The sequence below is a fragment of the Neolamprologus brichardi genome, chromosome 23 (assembly GCF_056152115.1).
Source record: "Neolamprologus brichardi isolate AB-2024 chromosome 23, ASM5615211v1, whole genome shotgun sequence".
Lineage (NCBI taxonomy): Eukaryota > Metazoa > Chordata > Actinopteri > Cichliformes > Cichlidae > Neolamprologus > Neolamprologus brichardi.
The window spans coordinates 41,068,640-41,092,279 of NC_142125.1; the positions used below are offsets into that span (position 1 = coordinate 41,068,640).

General features: G+C 39.5%; 4 protein-coding genes across 6 annotated transcripts; all 4 read right to left on the reverse strand.

The window, feature by feature from the left end:
• Positions 1-1,518: 1,518 nt before the first annotated feature.
• On the reverse strand, positions 1,519-5,335 carry LOC102798029 (uncharacterized). The gene is made up of 5 exons (XM_087836402.1): positions 5,239-5,335; positions 3,736-4,056; positions 3,296-3,434; positions 2,890-2,959; positions 1,519-2,805 (listed from the first exon to the last, which is right to left on the reverse strand). Exons 1-5 carry the CDS (start codon positions 5,333-5,335, stop codon positions 2,713-2,715), a joined length of 720 nt encoding a protein of 239 aa, XP_087692528.1. The 3' UTR covers positions 1,519-2,712.
• Positions 5,336-8,394: 3,059 nt separating this feature from the next.
• On the reverse strand, positions 8,395-9,839 carry LOC148096470 (uncharacterized). The gene is made up of 5 exons (XM_087836403.1): positions 9,782-9,839; positions 9,277-9,597; positions 8,856-8,991; positions 8,577-8,622; positions 8,395-8,493 (listed from the first exon to the last, which is right to left on the reverse strand). The coding sequence occupies exons 1-5, from the start codon at positions 9,837-9,839 to the stop codon at positions 8,395-8,397; spliced, it is 660 nt and encodes a 219-aa protein (XP_087692529.1).
• A 4,923-nt stretch (positions 9,840-14,762) lies between these two features.
• LOC148096471 (uncharacterized) lies at positions 14,763-16,338 on the reverse strand. 3 transcript variants are annotated; one of them, XM_087836763.1, is made up of 5 exons: positions 16,263-16,323; positions 15,737-16,057; positions 15,283-15,409; positions 14,933-14,981; positions 14,763-14,860 (listed from the first exon to the last, which is right to left on the reverse strand). In XM_087836763.1, the coding sequence occupies exons 1-5, from the start codon at positions 16,321-16,323 to the stop codon at positions 14,795-14,797; spliced, it is 624 nt and encodes a 207-aa protein (XP_087692889.1). In that variant the 3' UTR covers positions 14,763-14,794. The 3 variants fall into 3 exon arrangements, with proteins under 3 accessions (XP_087692889.1, XP_087692888.1, XP_087692890.1); XM_087836762.1 differs by having other exon boundaries at positions 15,283-15,427; XM_087836764.1 differs by having other exon boundaries at positions 14,763-14,981; positions 15,283-15,427; positions 16,263-16,338.
• Positions 16,339-20,553: 4,215 nt separating this feature from the next.
• LOC148096472 (uncharacterized) lies at positions 20,554-22,852 on the reverse strand. The gene is made up of 5 exons (XM_087836404.1): positions 22,777-22,852; positions 22,256-22,576; positions 21,802-21,946; positions 21,644-21,701; positions 20,554-20,694 (listed from the first exon to the last, which is right to left on the reverse strand). Exons 1-5 carry the CDS (start codon positions 22,835-22,837, stop codon positions 20,554-20,556), a joined length of 726 nt encoding a protein of 241 aa, XP_087692530.1. The 5' UTR covers positions 22,838-22,852.
• Positions 22,853-23,640: the final 788 nt, after the last annotated feature.

The following is a 23,640-nucleotide window of genomic DNA, read 5'->3' on the forward strand; positions in this document are numbered from 1 at the left end:
CATTGGCTTCACCTGTGTTTGCTTCTCTCTGCTGTGTATCCTCACTCTGCCTTCTCCTCTTTCCTGTTTTCAGTTCACTCACTTTTTCTCCTGTTCTCTTCACGTATGTTTTTCCGAGTTCACGGCTTTGTTTCCTGTGTTATTTTGACTTATTTTGAGTGTATTTTTGTATCTTTTTTTACTCATTTGGACTCTAGTAAATCTTAAAAAAAAAAAAAAAAGCCAAACCTTATTTTAAGATTGAGTTTCTTGATTTTCCATCTCTGACCCGTGGTGCATGACCCATCCAGTGTGGCCCACTAAATGATTCTGCAGAGCATGAAAATTCCAGAAAAGAAATATTTATTTCAACTTTTCAATAAAATGCACTCCCATTGCTGTTGTGGGGATAACAGCATCACTATATAGGAGTGCAAATCCATGAAAATGTTAAATTCTGAATCATAAAAATGTGAAATACTTCAGTTTTAGTTTAGTCAAAACACTCGACTAATGGATTCCTGTGCATTTGTGGATACACTTTGATCTATAAATTGTAAAGCACATGTTGTGTTAAGTTGTTAAAGTGAGGTATGGTGTTCAGATTACTGATACAGTAAGTTATGCCAGGACCGTGACGGTAAGACATTGCACCATGAAACAAGTTCAACATACCCAGGACGTCTTTCTGTTATGTGGCTTCTCTCTCTAACTTCAACAATCAGCCTAAGCGGTCACTTAAAGGTGGTTATAAACGCCATAAATGAATCCAGGGTTTGTTAATCTAGGTGCTACCATGTCCACATGGAAAAGGTAGCGAAGTGGCTAATTTTACAAAGGGAGCAAGCTACAATATTAGAAAAATTATGCATAATGCAGAGTGGAACTAACACAGTTTCTAAAATCAGCAGTATGATTGTGCTGTGCAGGAGTACAAAGTGCTGCACAAGTGTCCCTGTGGCTCATTGGGTTGAACCAGTGACCCACATGCTCAGAGACAGGCAGTTACCTGTGTTTGACTATGCCCCGGGCCATTTCCTGTGTGCCATTTCCCCTCCCTCTCTCTCTCTCTCTTGACTTTCTTTGAAGCTCCATCAAGTAAATGCTACAAAATGCCCATAAAAAAGCGCTGTGTGTGGTCTGTAAGTGCTTCAGTCAACAGGACCAGAAAAACAAAGATGCAAAACATGCAAAACATTGAGGCAACACAAAAAACATTCAAAAATGCCAAATGTGTAAAGTAACATTATGTAAGTATCTAAGCTTTGTCATCAAGACACAGGAGAATCAGATAGATTATAATTAAATTAATAATTAGATGTGATATGAACCCTTTAGTTTTATTTACTTCACCTGTAGCCCTGGTGGCATTCAACAGACTTAAAGGATAAAAGGTTTTATGTAGGCTTAGTCTATGTGCAACTTTGGTCACCACGTGCAAATCTGAGAAATGAAATTAATATTATTGTTTTAAAATTGTTTGCAGTTGACAGGCAAAAGAAAAAGAAAGAGAAAAGAAAAGGAATAACTTTGCGTCTAACATGAGGTATTTTATTAGGGTCTTTTTCAGCTGAATTGCTTTAAATTACAGGACAAAAAAACAACAAAACAAACTGTTATGTACAGATGCGTGCACAATTCACGAAACATTAAAGGCCTTTTCTTTCACACACAATATTTTCCTGCCGGCCTTTTCAGTAGTTTCATATATATTAAATTCCAGGAAGAGAGCCTGGAAAATGCACTTGTGGACAGAGGTTTGGTGGTTGTTGCTGGGGAGTTCCTGTTTAAAACCAACTGCGTGGGGAACTTTGGTAAAGTGCAAAAGAGCAAAATCTGTCCGTGAGAAGAGGAAGTTGATACAGGAAGCTCGACGATGGTGTGAGGTCAGAGTTACGGCTCATTAACTGAAAAAGCCCTGAAACACTCAACAACCCATACTTAGCTAACGATAAGCGGAAATGCTAATTATTGTTTCACATAGTGGTTTAAAGTGGGTTACAAATCTCAGTGTAGTGAACTCGCACCATGGCTCAAAAATGTTTTTTGCATGACTCTGTTTAACATAATAACTTGGTTTTGGATTATCATTATTTTTATTAACTGATATATCAGCTGAGCTAATCTATCAGTCAATATATTGTATTTATATTAACTAATAAATAAAAAAAATTTAAAAGTAGAGACGGGAGAAACACCATTCAACCATCCCCTGTTGGCTACAAAGTTGGGCAGAGAACAAACGAGTAATCCAGGACCTGTTAGTATAAAAAAAAACAGGATTTTGTTTTAAACTGCATTATGATATTATCTTATGTAGATAACCCTTAAAAAATGTTTGGGAAATTTGTTTATCTTTGTGTGTCTCAAAGACAACAACACCAGAATAAATATCTGAGTTTGAAATTACTAAATATTGGTATCAGTATCAGTCTTAAACATCCAACATCAGTCAAGATCTAAATATTGCTATAAAGCTATTACAGCTCTGAAATCAACAAACTGAATATGTATAAAAGTCTATTTTGTCACTCAAGACAGTGTGACTTGATATTTAAGTTTCAGATATAAAACATTCCTCTTAAAAGATTAAAATAAACTGTACTTCTACTAATGCAACAATGAGTGAAACTAATAGTAAAGCATCATTGCTTTGGAGATTGCAAGTCCAGCTTCACTGTTTATTCACTAGGAAATAGATACTTATTATAAAAGTGCTGCATCAAATGTATTTCAAGTAATATGATTTAAGTTTATTTTAGAAGTTGAATAAAGCCCATTTTCTGTTTGGATGAAGATACTGTATGGCTCAATTTCTCCCGCTGCCTGTAAAGTAAAACACACTCAGTTAGTAAAAAGTTCTAAGTCAATGAAAAGCAGGTAAAAAATGCAGTAAGTGCAACATTTTACCATGTACGCTTCTGTGTTTCCAGGATCAGTTATTCTTTCAGGACTGGTTATTGGCACCTGTCGTCTTCTGCTGGGAAAACAATTACCAAAAAAATGTTTTTCAAAACTTCTGCATTTTCTTAGAACTGAGATAAAAATATTTATTTTTATATATGTGGATTTTAAATAAAGAGCTTGTGCAGGAGAATTACAAAAATAAAGACACATCGACCATAAGATGAGCGTCAGCGTAAGATGTTACATTAAATAATATGTGAGAGAGTTTGCATGAGATGTTGTGAATGCCTCAGTAAATATGATTATATAATATTATATAATATGATTATAATATGATTATACTCCCTAACCGTATTATAATACTGAGAACTGACTGAGAACCTTCACAGACATTAAAATAATCTCTTACCTGCTGCATTTTCCTACGTATATAAATCCAAGGATGACTCCAGATATGATCAAGACTACAAGCACTCCAATTAAAACATAGAAAGACAAAGAAAAATGTATTTCTGTAGGACTGGTGGTGACTTCATGGCTTTCAGTGCCTAGAAAATAAAAACAAATGAGAAAATCACCACAGCTGCTCGCTAATTATAAAGCAACATCATGCTATAGTTGCTATAGTGTCATGTAATATGTTCTTGAAATTAAGTGATTTTTGATTTTACTGTTTATACTGCTTAACAGCAGATTGTGTTGATTTAATTGCTTTTTTTAAGATATGTGGGCAGTTGTGAGGTGACCCCAGCTTCATACAAACCTTTGTTGATTGATATGATGCCAGTTATCAATAACCACAGTAATAAGTGAGGCTCGGTTATAAAAGGTATTAAATCCACACTTTACCTTCCACAGTGACATTGAGATGGAGCTTATATGTTCCTCCAGTCTGTACACACTCACAGGTGTAGCTCCCGCTGTCCTCCTGTGTTAAATGTGTCAGGTGGAGAAACACAGTCTGATTTTCTGTCATCAGTGTGAACCTGGAGTCACATCCATGAAAAAAGTTTTGTCCATGTCGATACAGCAGACTGCACTCTCCTCCTCTGCTCCTCTGTGTGCTGATCTTACACACTATCAGCATGATAACCTTCAGCGTTTCGTTGCTGCATATTTGAGTGACATCTGGTTGTTTGTCAATGATTTTCATAAGAAGCTCCGTACCAGCTGAAATATGTAAAACTGGAAGTCAGTTCTGTGTGATATACAGTTGCTAAGTTACCACTTGCACATTACCAACATTTATTGGTAAATACAGGTAATAAAACCTAACATAGATTAACTGTAAAACAACAACAACAATGCGCTGCATAAGCAATCCTACATAAATAAAAGTAGTAATAAAAGTAACTGTTTTGCAAACCTTTGTTGTCCATACAGGAAGTGAGGAGCAGAAGCAGAGCAAACCCGAGTCTCCATTTATCCATACTGGTCAAAACATCTAAATAACAGTGTAACTGCTGCTGACAGTTGACACTGTAGATCACTGTAGGGCGAAGGGTTTATACACCCGAGCCTCGGATTCTCAGCCTTCACTGAGGTCTGTGTTGGTGTGGAGGAAGGAAGTGCTGACGACGCTTCTGTTTTCATGTGAGCGCTGGAAGAGAGAGCCGGTGCACAAACACAGAAAATATATTCTGGCTGAGGAAAACAAATAGCAACACTCGTATACATGTTCATTTAAAGGACTTTATGATCACTCTTATAGTGATGTCTGATAGACATGAACGCAAAAGCTTTTGAGATTTTGCATCTGCGAGCATGTGCCTTGACCTTTGTCAAGCATTTCAAAGTCATACTGCATCAGTAATCTACTTGAAGATACATGAAAGAATCTCATGTTTGAACAAATAGACTTCACTGTCCCATTACCTAGAAATATCTGAGTTTCCTAATCATGTTATCTTGACTGTTGACTGATGTGTGATTTACTAGTTTCAGTATCCAGAAGGTTGCAGTGTTGCGCAATTTCAAAATCTACCGAGAGATAAGATGGAAACACGTTTGCTTCAGCCGGAAGGCAAATTCCCTTTTTTCATTTATTTATAGATTCCTCTGTAGTTACACCTTGTATGTGAGCATTGTATTCATTATAACATAAATTATTAAACATCCTTATCTGACACATGGCTTGTTGTAAATCTACATGTAAGAACTTTGAAATATGTTAAGGACCAGTATCAACTCTGCAAAAACACACTAAAGACAGACGAACGGTTGATGAAGGATTGTGTATGCATCATCTTGATTGACTTTATCCTATTAAAAATTACAAATAGATGTTAAAACAATGTCTCTTAATCACTGAATTAAATACTTTATCATTTGTACATCTCATGGTCCTCATACCAGAGGCTCTCAAGTCAGAGCAGTCCCTGACCTCCTCAGTCTCAATGTCACTTGTGGTTTCCAGGTCCAGATAAGTGACAAGGATACAAAGCTCCATTCAGAAAACAGTCTGATCGCAGACACAGAGGCAAGTTTACATATCATTATGCCAAGTTCCAAAATATTAAGTTTCCAGACTAAGACACCAAACCGATATCACGTGGAGTAATAAGATATCGGTGTTTATTTCACGCTTTGACTCTTCAAAACCTGAAATGGGCATGCATGCTGCAGAGGTGGCATTACCAGCAGAGGGAGACAGTATATTCAAAGCCAATCAGTCGGTAGTGAGCAAGTAGGTATGATTAAGTACACTGCAGAAGCAATGATGGTACGCAGCAAATATGTATTTACATGTAAATGTGTAATAATGTCTTAAACACTTTCCTATGATTTTTTTAATGTTGGCTTCAAATACAGTATCGCCCTCTGCTGGTACTGCAGCTCACTACAACTTATTGCAACTTCTGCCTCTCCAAAGTGTGATACGACACAGTGGACTGGCGTGTCTCGTGTCTATTACACGTTTTGTCGTGATACTGGGCTGAGGACACACTGCGTGAAGTTGGCTCATTGTACAAAATGCAGTTTAGTCTTAGAGTGCAGTGAACACGCACTGTCCCCTTATAGTTACAGGACATCTTTTCTGTGAAAGCAGCTGCTTCCCAGTTGGGTGATGTGACTTTCAACAAAGAGAAAGACGCCATGCAGCACAGAGACGGTCCAAAGTTCCACATCTATGAATACAACAGACAGCACTACCTGCATACAGCAAGTGACCAGTGTAAGGGTTGATATGTTAAGCAGACACAGCGTGTAATACTAGGGCACTATAATTATGATGACATTCAAAAATAGGAAAATGTTGTTGATGATATGACAATCAAAGGTAACAAACAAACCTGCCCTATATGTGAGGTGTGCACACAGGGCCACACACAGACCTAGCAGGACCAGAGATGGGTTTGCATTATCATTCACTCATGATTATTCCCGTGCAAAAAATAAGAACGACCAAGTGCAAACTACAGAGAAGTTTCTGTCTGATACCCTCTATGGGCAGATTAAATGTATCTGAGTTTATGGTAAAGGATAACCAGGCAAATAATGTAATGAAGCAAAAGACTTCCACGCCATACTTATCACATCAAAATGCTACTGCTGAGAGAAACTGCTGCACACTGTTTAATAGGGATGGGTACCAGTATCCGGTACCATTATGGCACCGGTATCCTGACATAAACAGTAGTAACCAGACCGAAAAGCAGCGCACATTTCGGTGCTTTTTTTTTTCCTCAAAGTGTCACACACTTCAGATTCTAGCCAATCATTTTACCTTTGCGAGCGTAGTAGGCGGGTCCAGGTACGTACGTTCTTTTAGAGCAGAGCTACAGATTAAAAATGCCCAAGGCGAAGCGGTCAAAGTCTGGCTGTACTTCACAGCAAAATATGCAAACTCAGCAGCTGCAACAAGTGCTTTAAGCTGATACTGTGATGCTGTCAAAGGAGGTAACACCTCAAATCTGATGAAACATCTGGCGATGCATAGCGTTTTTTTAAAAGCCAAAAAATGCGCCGTATTTGATAGCTTGCTGCGAGACCTCACACCGAGCACATCTACTGCGGGTGTGGTGCCTGTTATCGGACCCAGAGTTAGCAACATCCCCCAAAAACCCGAAGAGGAGAGTCCTGGCCCCTAGCCCTGCCAGTGTAGCAGAAATGATGAGGATGATGATGCAGCAGCAGCCGTTCTTCTCTGCGTGAGTAGCTTAATGTTGTTCGTGTGTAATTTACGTTGAGTAGGCTAACCACGTTATTACATTAATGCATGTAAGGTGAACTAGCAAACACCATCATAGCTACATGCGGCTGTCTTCTTGTTTGATGGCAGATACTCCCTTCACCCTGGACAAAAAGGCTAAAATGACCAAAGAAAAAGTGGAAAACAGTTAAACACGAGAGGTTTTTGGACAAAGTTTGAAACCGTATTTTGTTAAAGGTTTACAGTGATAGTGTGAAATTGTCTTTTTAACAAACTGATTTTAGTGAATTCTCATCTGCTGTTGTTGTTTCTGTTTACATTCAAACATCAGGTGGTGCAGAGGTACATTGTGACATCACTGTGGACTGTAGACCGCCTGCTAACCCAGCATCCGCTGTTTTTACGATTACTGGTGATCTTAACCACATCTCACTGAACAGATGCAAAGTTTTTGCACAAAGTATATCACTTACCAGGCCTGCTGTATGTAAATACTAATACATACAGTCCAATCCCCTTCTTCTTAACAGGCATTACCATAATCTAGTCTAATGTGAGTTACTCCTTTCAAATGACAACTTGTATCCACAGTGGACAGAAGAGGAACTGGAGGCACTGCAGGGCTGCTTTGAGTCTACAGGCAAATTACATATACTCTATTTTTAGGACTAGTCTCAAGACTTTCCTTTTTCATGAAGCTTATACTTGGGCAGGGACGATGTGATCTTTTAGTAATGCTGCTATAGGCTCAGACTACTGTGGGCGTTGTTGCAATATACTGTGTACTTCTCCACTCACCCCTGCAGCATGTCAGTACATTTTTGTCTTCTTTCTTCCACCGTCTGTTCTGTCCTGTCTTTCTATGGTCTAGTTTTTCTTTCCTTTCCCTTTCCCCCTCACTCCCCAACAAGTCACAGCAAACAGCTTTCTGCCCTAAACTCTGAGAATATTTGGTTATAAAGCCACTATAGTTTGTAGATTGTTGTTTATAGATTAAGCAAAATCACTAATTCACTGTGTGATGTTAAAACTTTCATTTTATTTTTGTTACAGAGGATGGTAATCAATCAAATCACTTTTATTGTCACGTCACATTACTGGTGCAGCACACGCACACATGATAAAACCAACCTTTATTTGTCTTTAAACATTCAACATGACCTGTAAAACAAACTGTACAAAACAAATATTTCCTCAAACAGCTACAGATGAGTGAAATGTAAAGTGAAGCAACACAGATATGGACAAGAAAAACCTGCATCCTATAGAGGTAGATGTTACATAAAAAGATTACAAATACAAATTCTTCAATTTCAATAACTTATTAAGAAAAATCCCTAAATTTGGATTTTTATTCAAACACTGAAATAAGTGGTACATGTGTTGACTTTAGAAATGAAAAGAAGCTCACGTTCTGTTGGCATGAAGACAGACGGCTCAGTGTATTCCACACGCTGCAAAAGAAAACACGTCATTACAAAATACTTTTAAAACTAAATTAACGGCAGACAAACGTGCACTAGGTGAAACATTTTACCGTGTACAGTTCTGTGTTTTCATGACTGGTGGGCACCTGCTGTCGTCTGTGAGGGAAAGTACGCACACATTCAATTGTCTTGGCACTAAGATAGAAACAGTTTGTTTAAACTAATGTACAAATAAAAAGCACCAAAATACATAAACAAGTCAGGTATAGATGGATTTTAAGAACTCAAGTTAAGATTAACGTACTTAACCTTAAATAATATGGGATAGAATTTGTAGCCATTTATTTGTAACCATTATCTAACCTCTCTGAGCTATAATAATCTCTTACCTGTGGCATTTCTTTCTATGAATAAATCCAAGGATGACTCCAGATATGATGATAACTACAAGCACTCCAATTACAACATAGAAAGAGAGAGACGGTGTTTCTGTTGGTCTGGTGGTGACTTCATGGCTTCCTTTGGCTAAAAAAAGAAAAACAAATCAGAAAAGTACGATAGGTACACGTTATTTATAAATCAAAATCATGATATTAACCTCTGTTGCTATAGAGTCGTGTAATATATTCTTTACATTATGTTGTTTTTTAATTTAACTTTTATACTGCTTAACAGCAAAAAATTTTTTGGTTTAATTGCTAGTTTATGTGGGCACAGCTCACTGTCCACAGCTTCATTGTTGCTTGTTATGTTACTAGTTATCAATAAAAGTGACTCACAATTATAAAAGTTGTTAAATCCACACTTTACCTTCCACAGTGACATTGAGATGGAGCTTATATGTTCCTCCAGTCTGTACACACTCACAGGTGTAGCTCCCACTGTCCTCTGCTGTTAAATTTGTCAGGTGGAGAAACACAGTCTGAGTTTCTTTCATCAGTGTGAACCTGGAGTCACATTCATGCTCAAAGTTTTGTCCATGTCGATACAGCAGACTGCAGTTTTCTCCTCTGCTCCTCTGTGTGCTGATCTTACACACTGTCACCAAGATAACCTTCAGCGTTTCGTTGCTGCATATCCGAGTAACATCTGGTTGTTTGTCAATGATTTTCATAAGAATCTCCGTACCAGCTGAAATATGTTCAAATAGAAAACATTATTAAATAATATCATTTGCTGTATATCTATAATACATGACCAACATTAACTGCTAATATGTTCATTTTAAAAACTTTGACAAGACAAATTAACAGCAGAAAAACAACTTTACATGAAAGTTATACATTTTAATAAAAAATTAGTTCTTACACAATACCTTTGTTGTCTGTACAGAAAGTCAGCAGCAGAACAAACCACAGTTTCCATCTACTCATACTGGTCAAGACATCTAAACAACCGTTAACTGCTGCTTGAAGCGTACACTGTACTACTGCAGGGTTAAAGACATACACACTGCTTTGCACACATACACCCAAACCTCAGATCACCAGCTGTCACAGAGGTGAGTCAAGGAAGGAAGTGCTGATATTTCTGCTTTTTATGTTCGAACTGGAAGAAAGAAGAAATCAAAAAAAAGAAAACATGCAAACAAACATATTTATTTGAATTTCTTTATGGTTACTTTCAACACCTTGTTTAATGAAATTAAAAGTAAATGTAACAAATACAGATGATTGCTCCGTTACCTACGAACAAACACAACACAACATCAAACACACACCCAAAATGCTGCCAAAATACAAGTAAATATGTAGGCTACCCCACACCTTTGTGAGCAAGAAAGCTGTATGCACCTCACTGCACCATGCATATCTGCATTGTGAGCGTGTGTCTTTGCCAGAAAACAGTGTGGTATTAATCCACCCTTATCATAAGTCAAACCAGTCAAACCAGGCACAAACATACTCTACAGTAGTTTAAATGTCAGTCTATGTGAATTATTTCACATCCAAGAAGTTGGGGTCCTATTCTTTTTGACAGACAGACAGACCACAGGTGGTGAGAATGGGAGGATGCATGTGTGCTGAGCTCACCGTCAGCACTGGATCTCCACAGGGCTGCTGTCTCAGCCCCAAACTCTTCACCCTGTACACCTACAACTGTGTCTCCACCCAGAAAAACTCAATCGTCATCAAATATGCTGACGAAACCACCATCCTGGGTCTCATCAAAGGGGAGGAGTCTGGATACAGAGCCCTGGTAGACAACGTTCTTGTCTATGGCGAGGAAAACAACCTCATCCTCAACAAGGACAAGACCAAGGAATTAATACTGGACTTCAGGAATAATCCCCCCCCCCCACCCCTCCTCTCCCCTGCAGCCTCTTATCATCAAAGAGATGGCGGTGCTAAGGGCCAACGACCACAGATTCCTGGGACTGCAGGTTACATCAGACCTGAGCTGGACTCTTAACACCACAGCAACAGTGAAAAAAGCACAGCAAAGGCTTTATTTCATTCGGCTGCTCAGGAAAACCAGCATGAAGAAGAACCAGCATTTAAAGAATTTCCCCTAGGGATCAATTAAGGATTCTGATTCTGATGAACCAGCGCCAGGCCTACAGAGGACTGATAGAGAGCATCCTCACCACAGGCATTACTATCTGGTATGGGAACACCACACAGACAGAGAGGAAGGCTCTGCAAAGAGTCATAAAGTCTGCGGAGAAGATCATAAGAACAAAACTTCCTTCAATGGACTTTCTGTACACACAACGCTGCTGAAAAAGAGCAGATGGAATTATCAGGAACCCACACCATCCAGCTCACTGTCTGCTCAGACACAATATTGTACATACAATCTTAGACACAACAGTTCACACAGCATCATCACACACAGAACAAGATTTTTTAACAGCGGGGAAGAATACCACAACTGCCAGACTGATGGCAAAACACAATTTTTAAGCTTACTTGCTTTAGATGGGGCAGCACAGTGGCACAATAGTTAGCACTGTTAACTCGTAGCAAGAAGGTCCTGAGTAGTAATTGGTAATTCTCAGTTGCCCAGTGGTGAATGTGAGTGTGTATTGTTGTGTGTTTCTATGCGTTGGCCCTGCGACAGGCTGGCTACTCTAGCCCTATGGTAGCTGGGTCGCCCCCCAGCAACCCTGACAAGGACAAGTGGAAGAGAACGGATGGATGCCTTCGACCTACTGACTACACCACATAAACTTGTTTCCCTCTCCGCAATAAGATCATACAATAGGGAGACCTGTTCCCAACAGAATAGGGTAGGGCAAGACTGCAGAAGCGAGGTTGCCATATTGCACCATTGGCCCCTCTGGCCAACACCAGTAGGCGGTAGGTGAAGTGTCTTGCCCAAGGACACAACGATCAGGACAGAAAGCCCGGGAATCGAAACGGTTACAGATGCGCTTCCCAACCCCCTGGACCACGCCTTCCAGTCCACTGCCTCGGACCGGAAGCCGTTGCAAAGGGTTGTGAAAACTGCCCAGCGCATCGCCGGAGCACCACTTCCTGTCATAAATGACATCTACAGGAAACGGTGTCTGAAAAGGGCTGGGAAAATCATCAAAGACCCCAGTCGCCCAGCACATGGACTCTTCACCCTCCTGCCCTCTGGGAGGCGCTACAGGAGCCTCCGGACTAAGACCACCAGGTACCAGAACAGCTTTTCCCTACAACTGTCAGACTCCTGAACTCTGCCTCCTGACATCTGACCCACATTAAACTCATAGACTGAACATACACACACACACACAACCACTAACACTTTATACAGCCTCTGTAGAAAGGCTATTTTACTTATCTTAACTGCACTACTGTATTATTCTGTATAAACAATAATTCTGAACAATATGATAATTATAATTCTACAGCTGTTTACAACTGTTTATAACTTGCATATTTCTGTATAGTTTCATATTTATATCCTGTTCATAGCCTGTGCATAGCTTTTATACCCACTACGGCCTGTACATACTTATAGCATATTCATAACATACCTTCATGCCGTGTACATTGTAACCCATAATAGACCCATTTTTGTACCCTCAGACCTATAACAGACTTATTTCTGTAATATATCTATATACCTATATTATTGCTAATATGTATTGTAATATATCTATATCACTAAAGCACTTCTGGATGGATGCAAACTGCATTTCGTTGCCTTGTACTTGTGACATGTGCAATGACAATAAAGTTGAATTGTATTCTATTCTATTCTAAATAGCCAGTGGCTCCTCCCACTCCTTGAAATAACAATTAAATATCAATTAAGGATTACATAAGTTAATAGCAATGCTTAAGCTGTCGTTCAAATATAATGATAATATATTAACACTGGGAACATTAACACCAGTATATTTAGAAAGGGCTCCAGTTCCGTGAACGTTTAAAATCAACACACTCTTTAACCCCCTCCCCTGTACAACACTTGGCACATTCCCTCTCATGAACTTAACCATAGAAGGAGACCAAAAACACAGTTACTGGGTTTTTGCCAGATGGAGGAGAGGTGAGAAACAGATTAGACAGGAATCTTACAATTTTAAGCAATTCCCTTCATGATGTTAAAATTAATGTGGCATCAGTATACACAACAGTTAGATTTACAACACTGCAGTACGCTTAGAGGTCACAGGACTCCCTGTGACATTGTTTACCATGTGAACCGCCCACTTTAAGTACAAATCTAGGTCATAAGACTCAGTAGTTGTTGATTGATTTTAGAAGGAAGTGGCAGTGGTCAAGGGAGGGCTCCTGGTTGTTTCATTATCTGCAATGGAGACTAACCTTTGGGGGATGGAAAGTTGCCTCTCTGGTGCTACCAACAGAAGTTGTTATACTTGTATCCTCCCAGTTTACTTCCTGTACATTGGAGGTGGAGGTCTTGTCATGTGTGTTGCATATTATTACTATTATTTCAACTGCTATTAAAAAAAACCCCTAAGCAATAACTTCTTTTCAGCAGTGTGTATGATAGTAGTTTCTGAAGCCTTAACGTATAGACTGCAAAACTGGTTCACACAGGCCAGTCCAAGTATTGTCAGGAAACCTGAGTCATACTGAAACTCGGAGCTTATCGCTTCACCACAGCTCCCTCGGCCTCTCTCACTCCTGACCCACAAAAACCTCTGTGTCTTTAACGTATGCATACAGGCGCTACTTCAAAAGCCACATTTGCTTGTCTTTAGTAATCTCCTCCACAGCACAATATGGCCATCATGTGGCTTCAAAGCATTGTATTGTATTCTGCAATCCCCACAAGTCGCCTTAATCTTAAAATCAATATATCATAAATATATAAATGTATTAAAAACCTGTTTGTTTGATGGAGTTGAGACATTTGGGCTTTTAGCATCTTCAGTATATTAAAGCAATTGTAATATTTTATGCTATGTAAAAATTATTGGCACACTATCCTCTGACAAACTGAGTCACTTGTCATGTCATGTAAGTTCTAATGTGGCTCAGTTTGTCGTGTTAATTTGGATAAGAGCACTCGCAAGATGCCAGAATATGAATGTGTTCGTATTGAGTTTTAAGAGTTTAAACAAGAATAACGAATGAGCAGGTTAATGCAGTGTTTACCCTGTGACAGACTGACCACTCACCATCCTGCAACCCTGAATTGTTATCATTATGAGCTTTTCTGTATTTATTTATGTAATGGCATGTATGCTATTGCTAATTGTTGAAGAGGGGGAAAAAGTCTGAAGAATAAAATCCAGGGGCCATCAAACATTTGTGCTCAGGGGGTCTGTAGGTGATGATCTGCATGTTGAAGGTAACTGAAGTGCAAATGAGCGCGTAAGGACAGGAACTTGACACAGGAAGCATGATGATGGTGATCAGACAAAGCGACAACTCATTTACACCTGCAAAAAACCAACAACCTCTACATGTGTCACTGGTGATTATTGTTTCACACGGTGAAATCTCAAAGTGCGTCAAGATGATATCCGGTTTCTTAAAGTTTACATTAAACTTTAAGAAACTTTTGATTATTACTGTAATGCTACCACAGCATTGAAGGTATTTGACAAACTGAATATGTGATTTTTAAAAAGTCCAAAAGACCAATTGTTTAATTCTGTTATACAACACAGTACGCTTTAAAACACTTCAGCTTTAATTTCAAAGTTTGAAACATTAAACATGAACTTTAAAACATTAAAATGACATGTACTCATACAAAACAGATAGCAAAGCAACATTGATTTGTATACAGCAGCTTCTGCTTTAATTTGTATTGGGAAATAATAATAATAACATTAATAACAATACATTACTCCTTGATGTGTATCACCCCTCTTCGGACATTTAAATAAATAGTATGCATGTTAAATTTTAACATATTAGAGATCGTAAATTAAATTCTCTGTTTGCATGAAGACTTCGTATGGCTCAATCGGTTCTGCTTGCTGCAAAAGAAAACACGAAGTCAAAGTGAAGCCAGAGTAAAGTAAAATGCTGTTCAACGTGCAACATTTTACCGTGTACAGTTCTGTGTTTTCAAAGATGGTTATAGGCACATGTCGCCTTCTGTTGGACAAATAACATGAAAACATGGGGATTGAAAATTCTGTATTTGGCACTCAGATGAAACAAATGTTTTATACATTATGTTATATTTATTTATGTCAGATATGCATGGATCGTTTTTTTAAAAAAGAGCCTTTGCATGATAGAAGCTCACCTCTCCTAAAAACTAAATGTATTAAAGATTTTAAAAAGAAAATTTCATTAGATATTATGTGAAAGAATTTTTATTGGATGATATTTAAATGGCTGTAATGCTTTACTAATGAGTCTTTCCCCTGCCTGGGAAACAAAAATCTCTTACCTGTTGTATTTTTTGCTGTAGACCAGTCCAAGAACAACTCCAGATGTGATGATGAATACAGCTGATCCAGCTGCAGCATAGAAGAAAGTTACTTCTGCAGAACTGTTTGTGGTGGTATTGACTCCGTCTACATTATTTAAAAACTCTGAAAAGTAAAACAGGTTCTAATCAATTATAAGGGAACATTAGGATGTGACGCATTCTTGCCTGTCATGTAATATTAATTTGTATTAAGTGTGTTGTCATATATTTAAATTCTGAACATTGTTTTATAATTGGTTTGGTCAGATTAACTGCTTCACATTTTTCGTTAAATAAAGCCGTTTCATTTCTTTGACAATTACAGCAGACATGTCAGTGATCACTATTATTACAATGTTACCACTGCAGAAAATAATCGGAGAAATACATAAAGTGTAAATCATAAAAGTTATTAAATAAATCCACACTTTACCTTCCACAGTTACACTGAGATGAAGCTTCTTTGATCCTCCAGTCTGTGTACACTCACAGGTGTAGTTCCCGCTGTCCTCTGCTGTTAAATGTGTCAGGTGGAGAAACACAGTCTGATTTTCTGTCATCAGTGTGAACCTGGAGTCACATTCATGCTCAAAGTCGTGTCCATGTCGATACATCAGACTACAGTTTTCTCCTCTGCTCCTCTCTGTTTGAATCTTACACACTATCAGCAGGATAACTTGTGTTGTTTCATTGGTGCACAGTGGAGTGACATCTGGTTCTTTACTAATGGTTTTCACACGGTGCTCCTGGACAGCTGCAGTACAAACAAATAAAAGTCAGTTCAGTATGAATTAAAGCTGCTAAGTTAGCACTTCCTGTATTAAAATAAATAAATAAATAAAACATTTATTGGTAAAGGTAATATTCTCCCTCTAAAAACCAACATATATTAACCGTTCAACATCAAAACGCTCTACATAAGCGATCCTTTAGAAATAAAAGTAACTCGTGCACAATACCTTTTGTGCCTGTACAGAACGGCAGCAGAAGCAGAGCAAACCACAGTTTCCATCTACCCATACTGGTCAATACATCTAAACAACTCTTTAACTGCTGCTGGTTGTGTACACTGTACTCTACTGTACTGCAGGGTGGAAGTCAGATACACCCCTTTGCATTTATCTGCAGACCTCTGTCAAAGCTTTTAGTGCTGCAGTCAAAGAAGGAAGTGCTTTTATGGATTCAAATGTAGCCTCACCCATTTGTGTCACAAATGGGTAAAAATGTTGAATGAAGATCAAACACTGATAAATGAAACTATTATATGTGATTGATGCGTTAACAAATAGCACTCACATCACATCTCTTACACAAAGGAAGACATCTGTCATAAAATAGCAGTCAAATTAGAAGCTACGCAACGACTTTATAGCAAAGAGAACAAATATGTGTGAAGACATTAGTGCAAAACAGGAATAACTTGATGTTTACCAAACATTTCAAAGCAGCAATAACAAAATGTCAAGAATAAAGAAAACAGTGGGTTTGAAAAATAAAATCTTCCAGGCCCTGAAAGGCATATGAAAGATTCCCACTCAGACCTCATGTCTGTGTATAAATTGGTTGAGTCGGGGTTAAAAATTAGTTTGCAATAGAAACTTGTCAATTAAATTTGATATAATTTAACACATTTTCAGTTTTCAATTTTACCAAAATAGAGCATGACATAAAATGCAAAAAATTGTTTTTGATGGAGTTGACAGAGATATTAATTTATTTACACTGCCAGTCAACAGTTTGAGCACACCTTCTCATTTATTGATTTATTGATTGAATTAAACTACTGTCTACACTGTAGATTAACAGTGAAGACATCAAATATATGAAGTGAGATGTATGGAATTATGTAGCAAAGAAAGAAATGATGATTAACTCTAAATATGTCTGATATTTTAGATTCGTCAAAGTGGCTTTGTTGCTTTGTTGACAGCGCTGCAAACCCTTGTCCTTCTTTCAATAAGCTTCATGATGGAGTCACCTGATATGGTTTTCACAGGCGTGCCTTGTCAGGGCTCATTTGTGGAATTTCTTGCCTTCTTAATGGGGTTGGGACCATCAGTTGTGTTGTGCAGAAGTCAGGTTGGTACACAGCTCACAGCCCTTTTTGACAACTGTAAGAATTCTTAATATGGCAAAAATCATCAGCTAAGTAAAGAGAAGTGACAGTCCATCATTACTTGCTTTGAATGTGTCTGTGATGGTTGCAGGTAAAGGCACAGATAGTGGTAATATCTACCAAACATCACAGTGCTACAGCAGACTTATACATAACGCTACATTTATATTTTTCTTTCTTTAAAAATAGCAATTAGTTTACAGGTTAATAAAATTACTGTATTCTAAAATAAGTCTGCACATTTTAGTTTACACTGTTATGTGTATGATTTAGTCTTTTTTTGTTTTCGTAGTGACCTGAGTAGCAGCTGCTCCCAGTAAAAGGGGCGTACAGTACATGGAGACCTGCAAATCATATCACAACTCTGGATCATGGGAGGTGTCATGGTGGGTTCACCGAGGTTTTTGTGTTGTACCCCTTTTTGTGTCCGTCTGGGCTGATCGGCCACTATTTAAATTTCGCTTTTGTCTCATTTAGATAGGTCAGTTTGTTTGAGTCTGTAGTATTGGTTGTTGCCAGCTTTTGAGAAGAGTTCTGTTACTTTGACCTCTTATATGGGCCCCAAATTTATTTATTTATTTGTATAATTTAACCAGGTTTGTTTTTTTAGTTAAATTTAAAATTAATTAATTAATTAATTAATTGGACTTTGACCTGTGCCAGACTTTCCTTTACTGCTCGGTCCATCACAGTGTCTCCAAGTGCAGTAGCAAAAACCATCAAGCACTACGATGAAACTGGTTCACATGAGGACCGGCCCGGGGAAGGAAGACCAAGAGTCGCCTCTGCTGCTGAGGATAAATTCATCTGAGTCACGAGCCTCAGAAATCGCAAGTTATCAGCACCTCAGATTAGAGCTCAGATAAATGCAGCACAGAGAGTCAGTAGCAGACACAACTCTATATCAACTGTTCAGAGGACACTGTGTGAATCAGGCCTTTATGATCAAATAGCTGCTAATAAACTACTACTAAGGAAAAGCAACAAGCAGAAGAGATTTGTTTGGGCCAGGAAACACAAGGACCAGATATTACTGGTAGACATCTGTGCTTTGGTCTGATGAGTCCAAATTTGAGATCTTCTGCTCTGCCGGCAGCCAGCTGTGCCAGAGTGAACCGAGCCGCAGGCCCAGAGGCTGGAGGCCCGAGGGCCCCCTTCGCCCCAGAAGAGGTTTGACCGAGCAACAGGCGCCAGGCCCCGCCAAGTAGTCACCGGGAGTGAGCTGGTACATACCTGAGTGCCCAGCCCAGGACACCAAGAACCACCAACGCACCGACCCCTGAGGACATCAGTTACCGGCAGGGAGTGTGGTGAGGGGAGATAGGCCTTTGGAGGGCCTGGGAGCTCCCAGAGAGGTGGAGTGTAAGACCCGACCTGACATATAGACACAGATACAAACATGCATTCCTACCCTCATGCACACATATACAAACACTCAGCACTCACCCAACGTAGGGATAGACATACATGGACATGTACACACAATCACACTCCCCAAACATACTCTATACCCCGGGTCCAGGTACCCCTGCCCCCAGAGGGGGAAACGGCACCTAGACCCAGGAGATGTTACCCTTTCCCCCGGTGGAGGCAAGCAGACCGCCCCAGGCTCTGCAGCAGCAGGGAGGCCCCGCATCCCAGATCCCAATGGGACGGCCAACACCTCCTCCCAGCCCCCCCACCCCGATGGCCAGCAGAGAACAGGGGTGTGTGAAGACCCCAAACCTCCCTCCTCTCGCTCATGTGTAGTGTTGCTGCGTGTTGTTCTAAGGTGCATTTAAAACACGGGAGAGCATGGTGCTGCTGCCAGAGAGCAGCAGGTGTTAGCACGGCCCCTCCCGAGAACCCTTAATGTCTACATGGATTTAAAATTGAGAGGTGGGGCGCCAGAGGTGGGGTTGAATACACAGACCGTCTACTGGACGCCGTTAATGTGCCCACCCTCAAGGCCCTATATGTATATGTGTATGTGTTATGAGAGTGTGAGTAATGTGGATGTCTAAGTTGTGGAAAAAAATTGAGGCACAGGCGGCCAGAAGGGGACAGGGGGGAGGGGGGGATGCCTCCCCTGCACCCTGGTGACACACCCGCACCCCAAGACCCTAATTGTGTGGGTGTGTTGGAGCAGGAAGAGGGAGGCAGCCGGGGATGGGGAGGAAAAGAAGGGAGGGGCTAGATGCCCCTCCCTGGGGCCAGCTCCCCCACTGACCCCAGTAAATGGTAAATGGCCTGTATTTGTAAGGCGCTTTACTAGTCCCTAAGGACCCCAAAGCGCTTTACACACCCAGTCATTCACCAATTCACACACACATTCACACACTGGTGATGGCAAGCCACAGCCACCCTGATGCGCACTGACAGAGGCACCCCCGTCCTTCGGCACCCACCAAGGCAAGGGAGCCCAGGCCCATCCAGACCGGGGCCTATGGCAGCAGGACCACCCAGCCCCACAGGACCCGGAGCAGCCCACCTGACCCCACCGCAGAGGAAACTGTACCCACCCTAACATTCAATCATCTCCCAGACTGCACAAGACAATAGACACCCAGGTTAAGTTTATTCTCCACCTCTCCTATGTCTCTCCCCCACCTGCAGAGTCGCCTGACCTAAACCCAGTCGAGATGGTTTGGGGTGAGATGGACCACAGAGTGAAGGCAAAATGACCAACAAGTGCTCAGCATCTCTGGGAGCTCCTTCAATACTGCTGGAAAACCATTTCAGGTGACGACCTCACGAAGCTCATCGAGAGAATTCCAAGAGTGTAGCAGTAGTCAAAGCAAAGAGTGGCTATTTTAAAGACTCTAAAATATAAAACATTTTTTGAGTTATTGGGTAAATTGACACAGTGAGCATCATATTTGATTTCTCGAGTTCATTTAACACAATCCAGTCACTGTTTCTGAGACAGAAACTACAGAAAATATCAGGAAACTAGTCTGTTATCTCACAGATTACTGATTACCTGACAGAAAGGCCACAGCCTATAAGAATAGACAGCATTCAGGCTCCACAGGGGCTGTGCTGTCTTCACTCCTGCTCAGCGTGTGCGCCTCACACTTTAGATGTATTAATGATGGGCAGGTGGAGGAGTACAAAGCACTAGTGTATGATTTTGCGGTGTGTTCTCAGAGGAATCATCTGGCCTGAATGTGAAAAAGACCCATTAGTTGGTGATCGACTTCAGAAGGAAGACGATGGCTACATGGCTGGCATCTATAATAGGACAGGATGTTGATTTGGTGGTGGAGTGCAAGCACCACTGACAGCAGGCTGAACTGGAAGACCAACACAGAGGCTGTAGACAAGAAGAGTATGAGCAGTCTGTTTACTAATGAATTGGAGACTTTTTAGCATATACGGTAAAACTGGATAAGTGCACTCGCTAGATGCCTAAATGTAAAGTGCCATTCAGTGCCAAACAGTGAAAAAGAGTTATGTGTGTGTTTAAGGACAGGAGCTTGACACAGGAAGACTGAAGATGGTGTAAGGTCAAGGTGATGACTCATTAATTACTGGGAAACACTCAGCTTGAATCAATCATAAACTTCACTCTTAAACAAAACATGAATATTTGTTTAAGAGTGAAACATCAGTGTTCCTCCAGATGATGTCTGGGTGAGCCTCTTTTTAATGAAACCTTTAAAATATTCCGATTAGTAACATAAGGTCACTAATGCTTTGCAGGTAGTAGACAAACTTTGTGGCATGAAAAAGATCAACAATTTATTTTTGTTATGGACAAAACTTTCTTTGTAAAACAGTCAAACTGTACTTTTAATGTTTGAAATATTCAACATGATCACGTAAAACATTAAAACAAAATTTACTCAAACATCTACAGGTGAGTGAAACAGGTAGCAAAGTAACAACGGCAGCAAGCCTGCCTCAGTTTTTATCCACCAGAAAACCATTCATCATGTTATATTAAAAATAAATCTCTTTAAATGCAATACCTTAACAACAACAACAACAACATACCAACATAATAATAATAATAAAAACAATAACAACAATAATAACGTTCCCTAATCATGTCTCTTCAAACGTTTACATAAATAGTAAGCGTGTTGATTTTAGAAGTCATTGTAATTAAAGGCCATTCTTCGTTTGCATGAAGACACTGTGTGGCTCGGTATTCTGCTTCCTGCAAAAGAAAAGATGAAAAAATACATTTTTGAAGTAAAACGAACAGCAGAGAAAAGTTCGGCAATTTCAACATTTTACCGTGTACAGTTTCCATGTGTTGTTTCCATGACTGATTATTAGTGCCTGATGTTTTCTGCTGAGAAACAACACAATTAAAAAAGAAAAGGTGGTTATAAATTTGCTATTTCATACTATTTATACAGCCTTTAACTATTTGAGCTATAAAAATCTCTTACGTGTTGTATTTCTTGCTGTAGACCAGTCCAAGAATAACTCCAGATGTGATGATGAATACAGCTGATCCAGCTGCAGCGTAGAAGAAAGTTACTTCTGCAGAACTGTTTGTGGTGGTATTGACTCCGTCTACATTATTTAAAAACTCTGAAAAGTAAAACAGGTTCTAATCAATTATAAGGGAACATTAGGATGCGACGCATTCTTGCCTGTCATGTAATATTAATTTGTATTAAGTGTGTTGTCATATATTTAAATTCTGAACATTGTTTTATAATTGGTTTGGTCAGATTAACTGCTTCACATTTTTCGTTAAATAAAGCCGTTTCATTTCTTTGACAATTACAGCAGACATGTCAGTGATCATTATTATTACAATGTTACCACTGCAGAAAATTCACAGAGAAATACATAAAGTGTAAATCATAAAAGTTATTAAATAAATCCACAGTTTACCTTCCACAGTTACACTGAGATGAAGCTTCTTTGATCCTCCAGTCTGTACACACTCACAGGTGTAGTTCCCGCCGTCCTCTGCTGTTAAATGTGTCAGGTGGAGAAACACAGTCTGATTTTCTGTCATCAGTGTGAACCTGGAGTCACATTCATGCTCAAAGTCGTGTCCATGTCGATACATCAGACTACAGTTTTCTCCTCTGCTCCTCTCTGTTTGAATCTTACACACGATCAGCAGGATAACTTGTGTTGTTTCATTGGTGCACAGTGGAGTGACATCTGGTTCTTTACTAATGGTTTTCACACGGTGCTCCTGGACAGCTGCAGTACAAACAAATAAAAGTCAGTTCAGTATGAAATGAAGCTGCTAAGTTAGCACTTCCTGTATTAAAATAAATAAATAAATAAAACATTTATTGGTAAATATTCTCCCTCTCAAAACCAACATATATTAACCGTTCAACATCAAAACGCTCTACATAAGCAATCCTTTAGAAATAAAAGTAACTCGTGCACAATACCTTTTGTGCCTGTACAGAACGGCAGCAGAAGCAGAGCAAACCACAGTTTCCATCTACCCATACTGGTCAATACATCTAAACAACTCTTTAACTGCTGCTGGTTGTGTACACTGTACTCTACTGTACTGCAGGGTGGAACTCAGATACACCCCTTTGCATTTATCTGCAGCTACCCAAGTTCAGAGGACTGAGCGGCTGTCAAAGCAGGAAGTACTTTTATAGATTCTAATGTAGCCTCACCCATTATTGTTAAGTTAAAATTATAATTCATGAAGCAAAAAAGTTGAAGGAAAACCAAACGCCAAGAAATGTAAATATTACATGTAACTGATGTGTTACCAAATAACACTCACATTACATCTGTCAGCCAAATCCACTCAAACCCTGCAGTCCTCTAATGGTTCCACACTCCCACGTAACATCTAAAAGTGAGACACCTTTCTCCATCTCTGGAACAGTCTTCCCTCTTTTATAAAGTTTTCCTCTTCCTTTTTTTTAAATTCAATTTGAAGATCTACCTATTTTCAAGTGTCTTTCAGGTCACTTTAAAACCCACCCCAGCGGGGCACATCTTGATCTTTGTAAAACATTTCAAAGCAACAACAGAGGATTAATGCACACGCATGTCAAACCCGACACATGTACAGCCTCTGGTAGTTTGTGGTGCTTTACAATCCTCTGGTCTGTGAGATGCAGCTGTGTGGATGAGGTGATTGATTTGGGATTAAAAATACTTTATTAGAAATTCTGTATTTATTAATTGTGATTTTAATCAAACAAACAGACATGAAGCAATATAATAATATAGATTTGTCTGAGATTCACAGTTGTGGAGTTGATGGTTTCACACAGAATTACATAAAA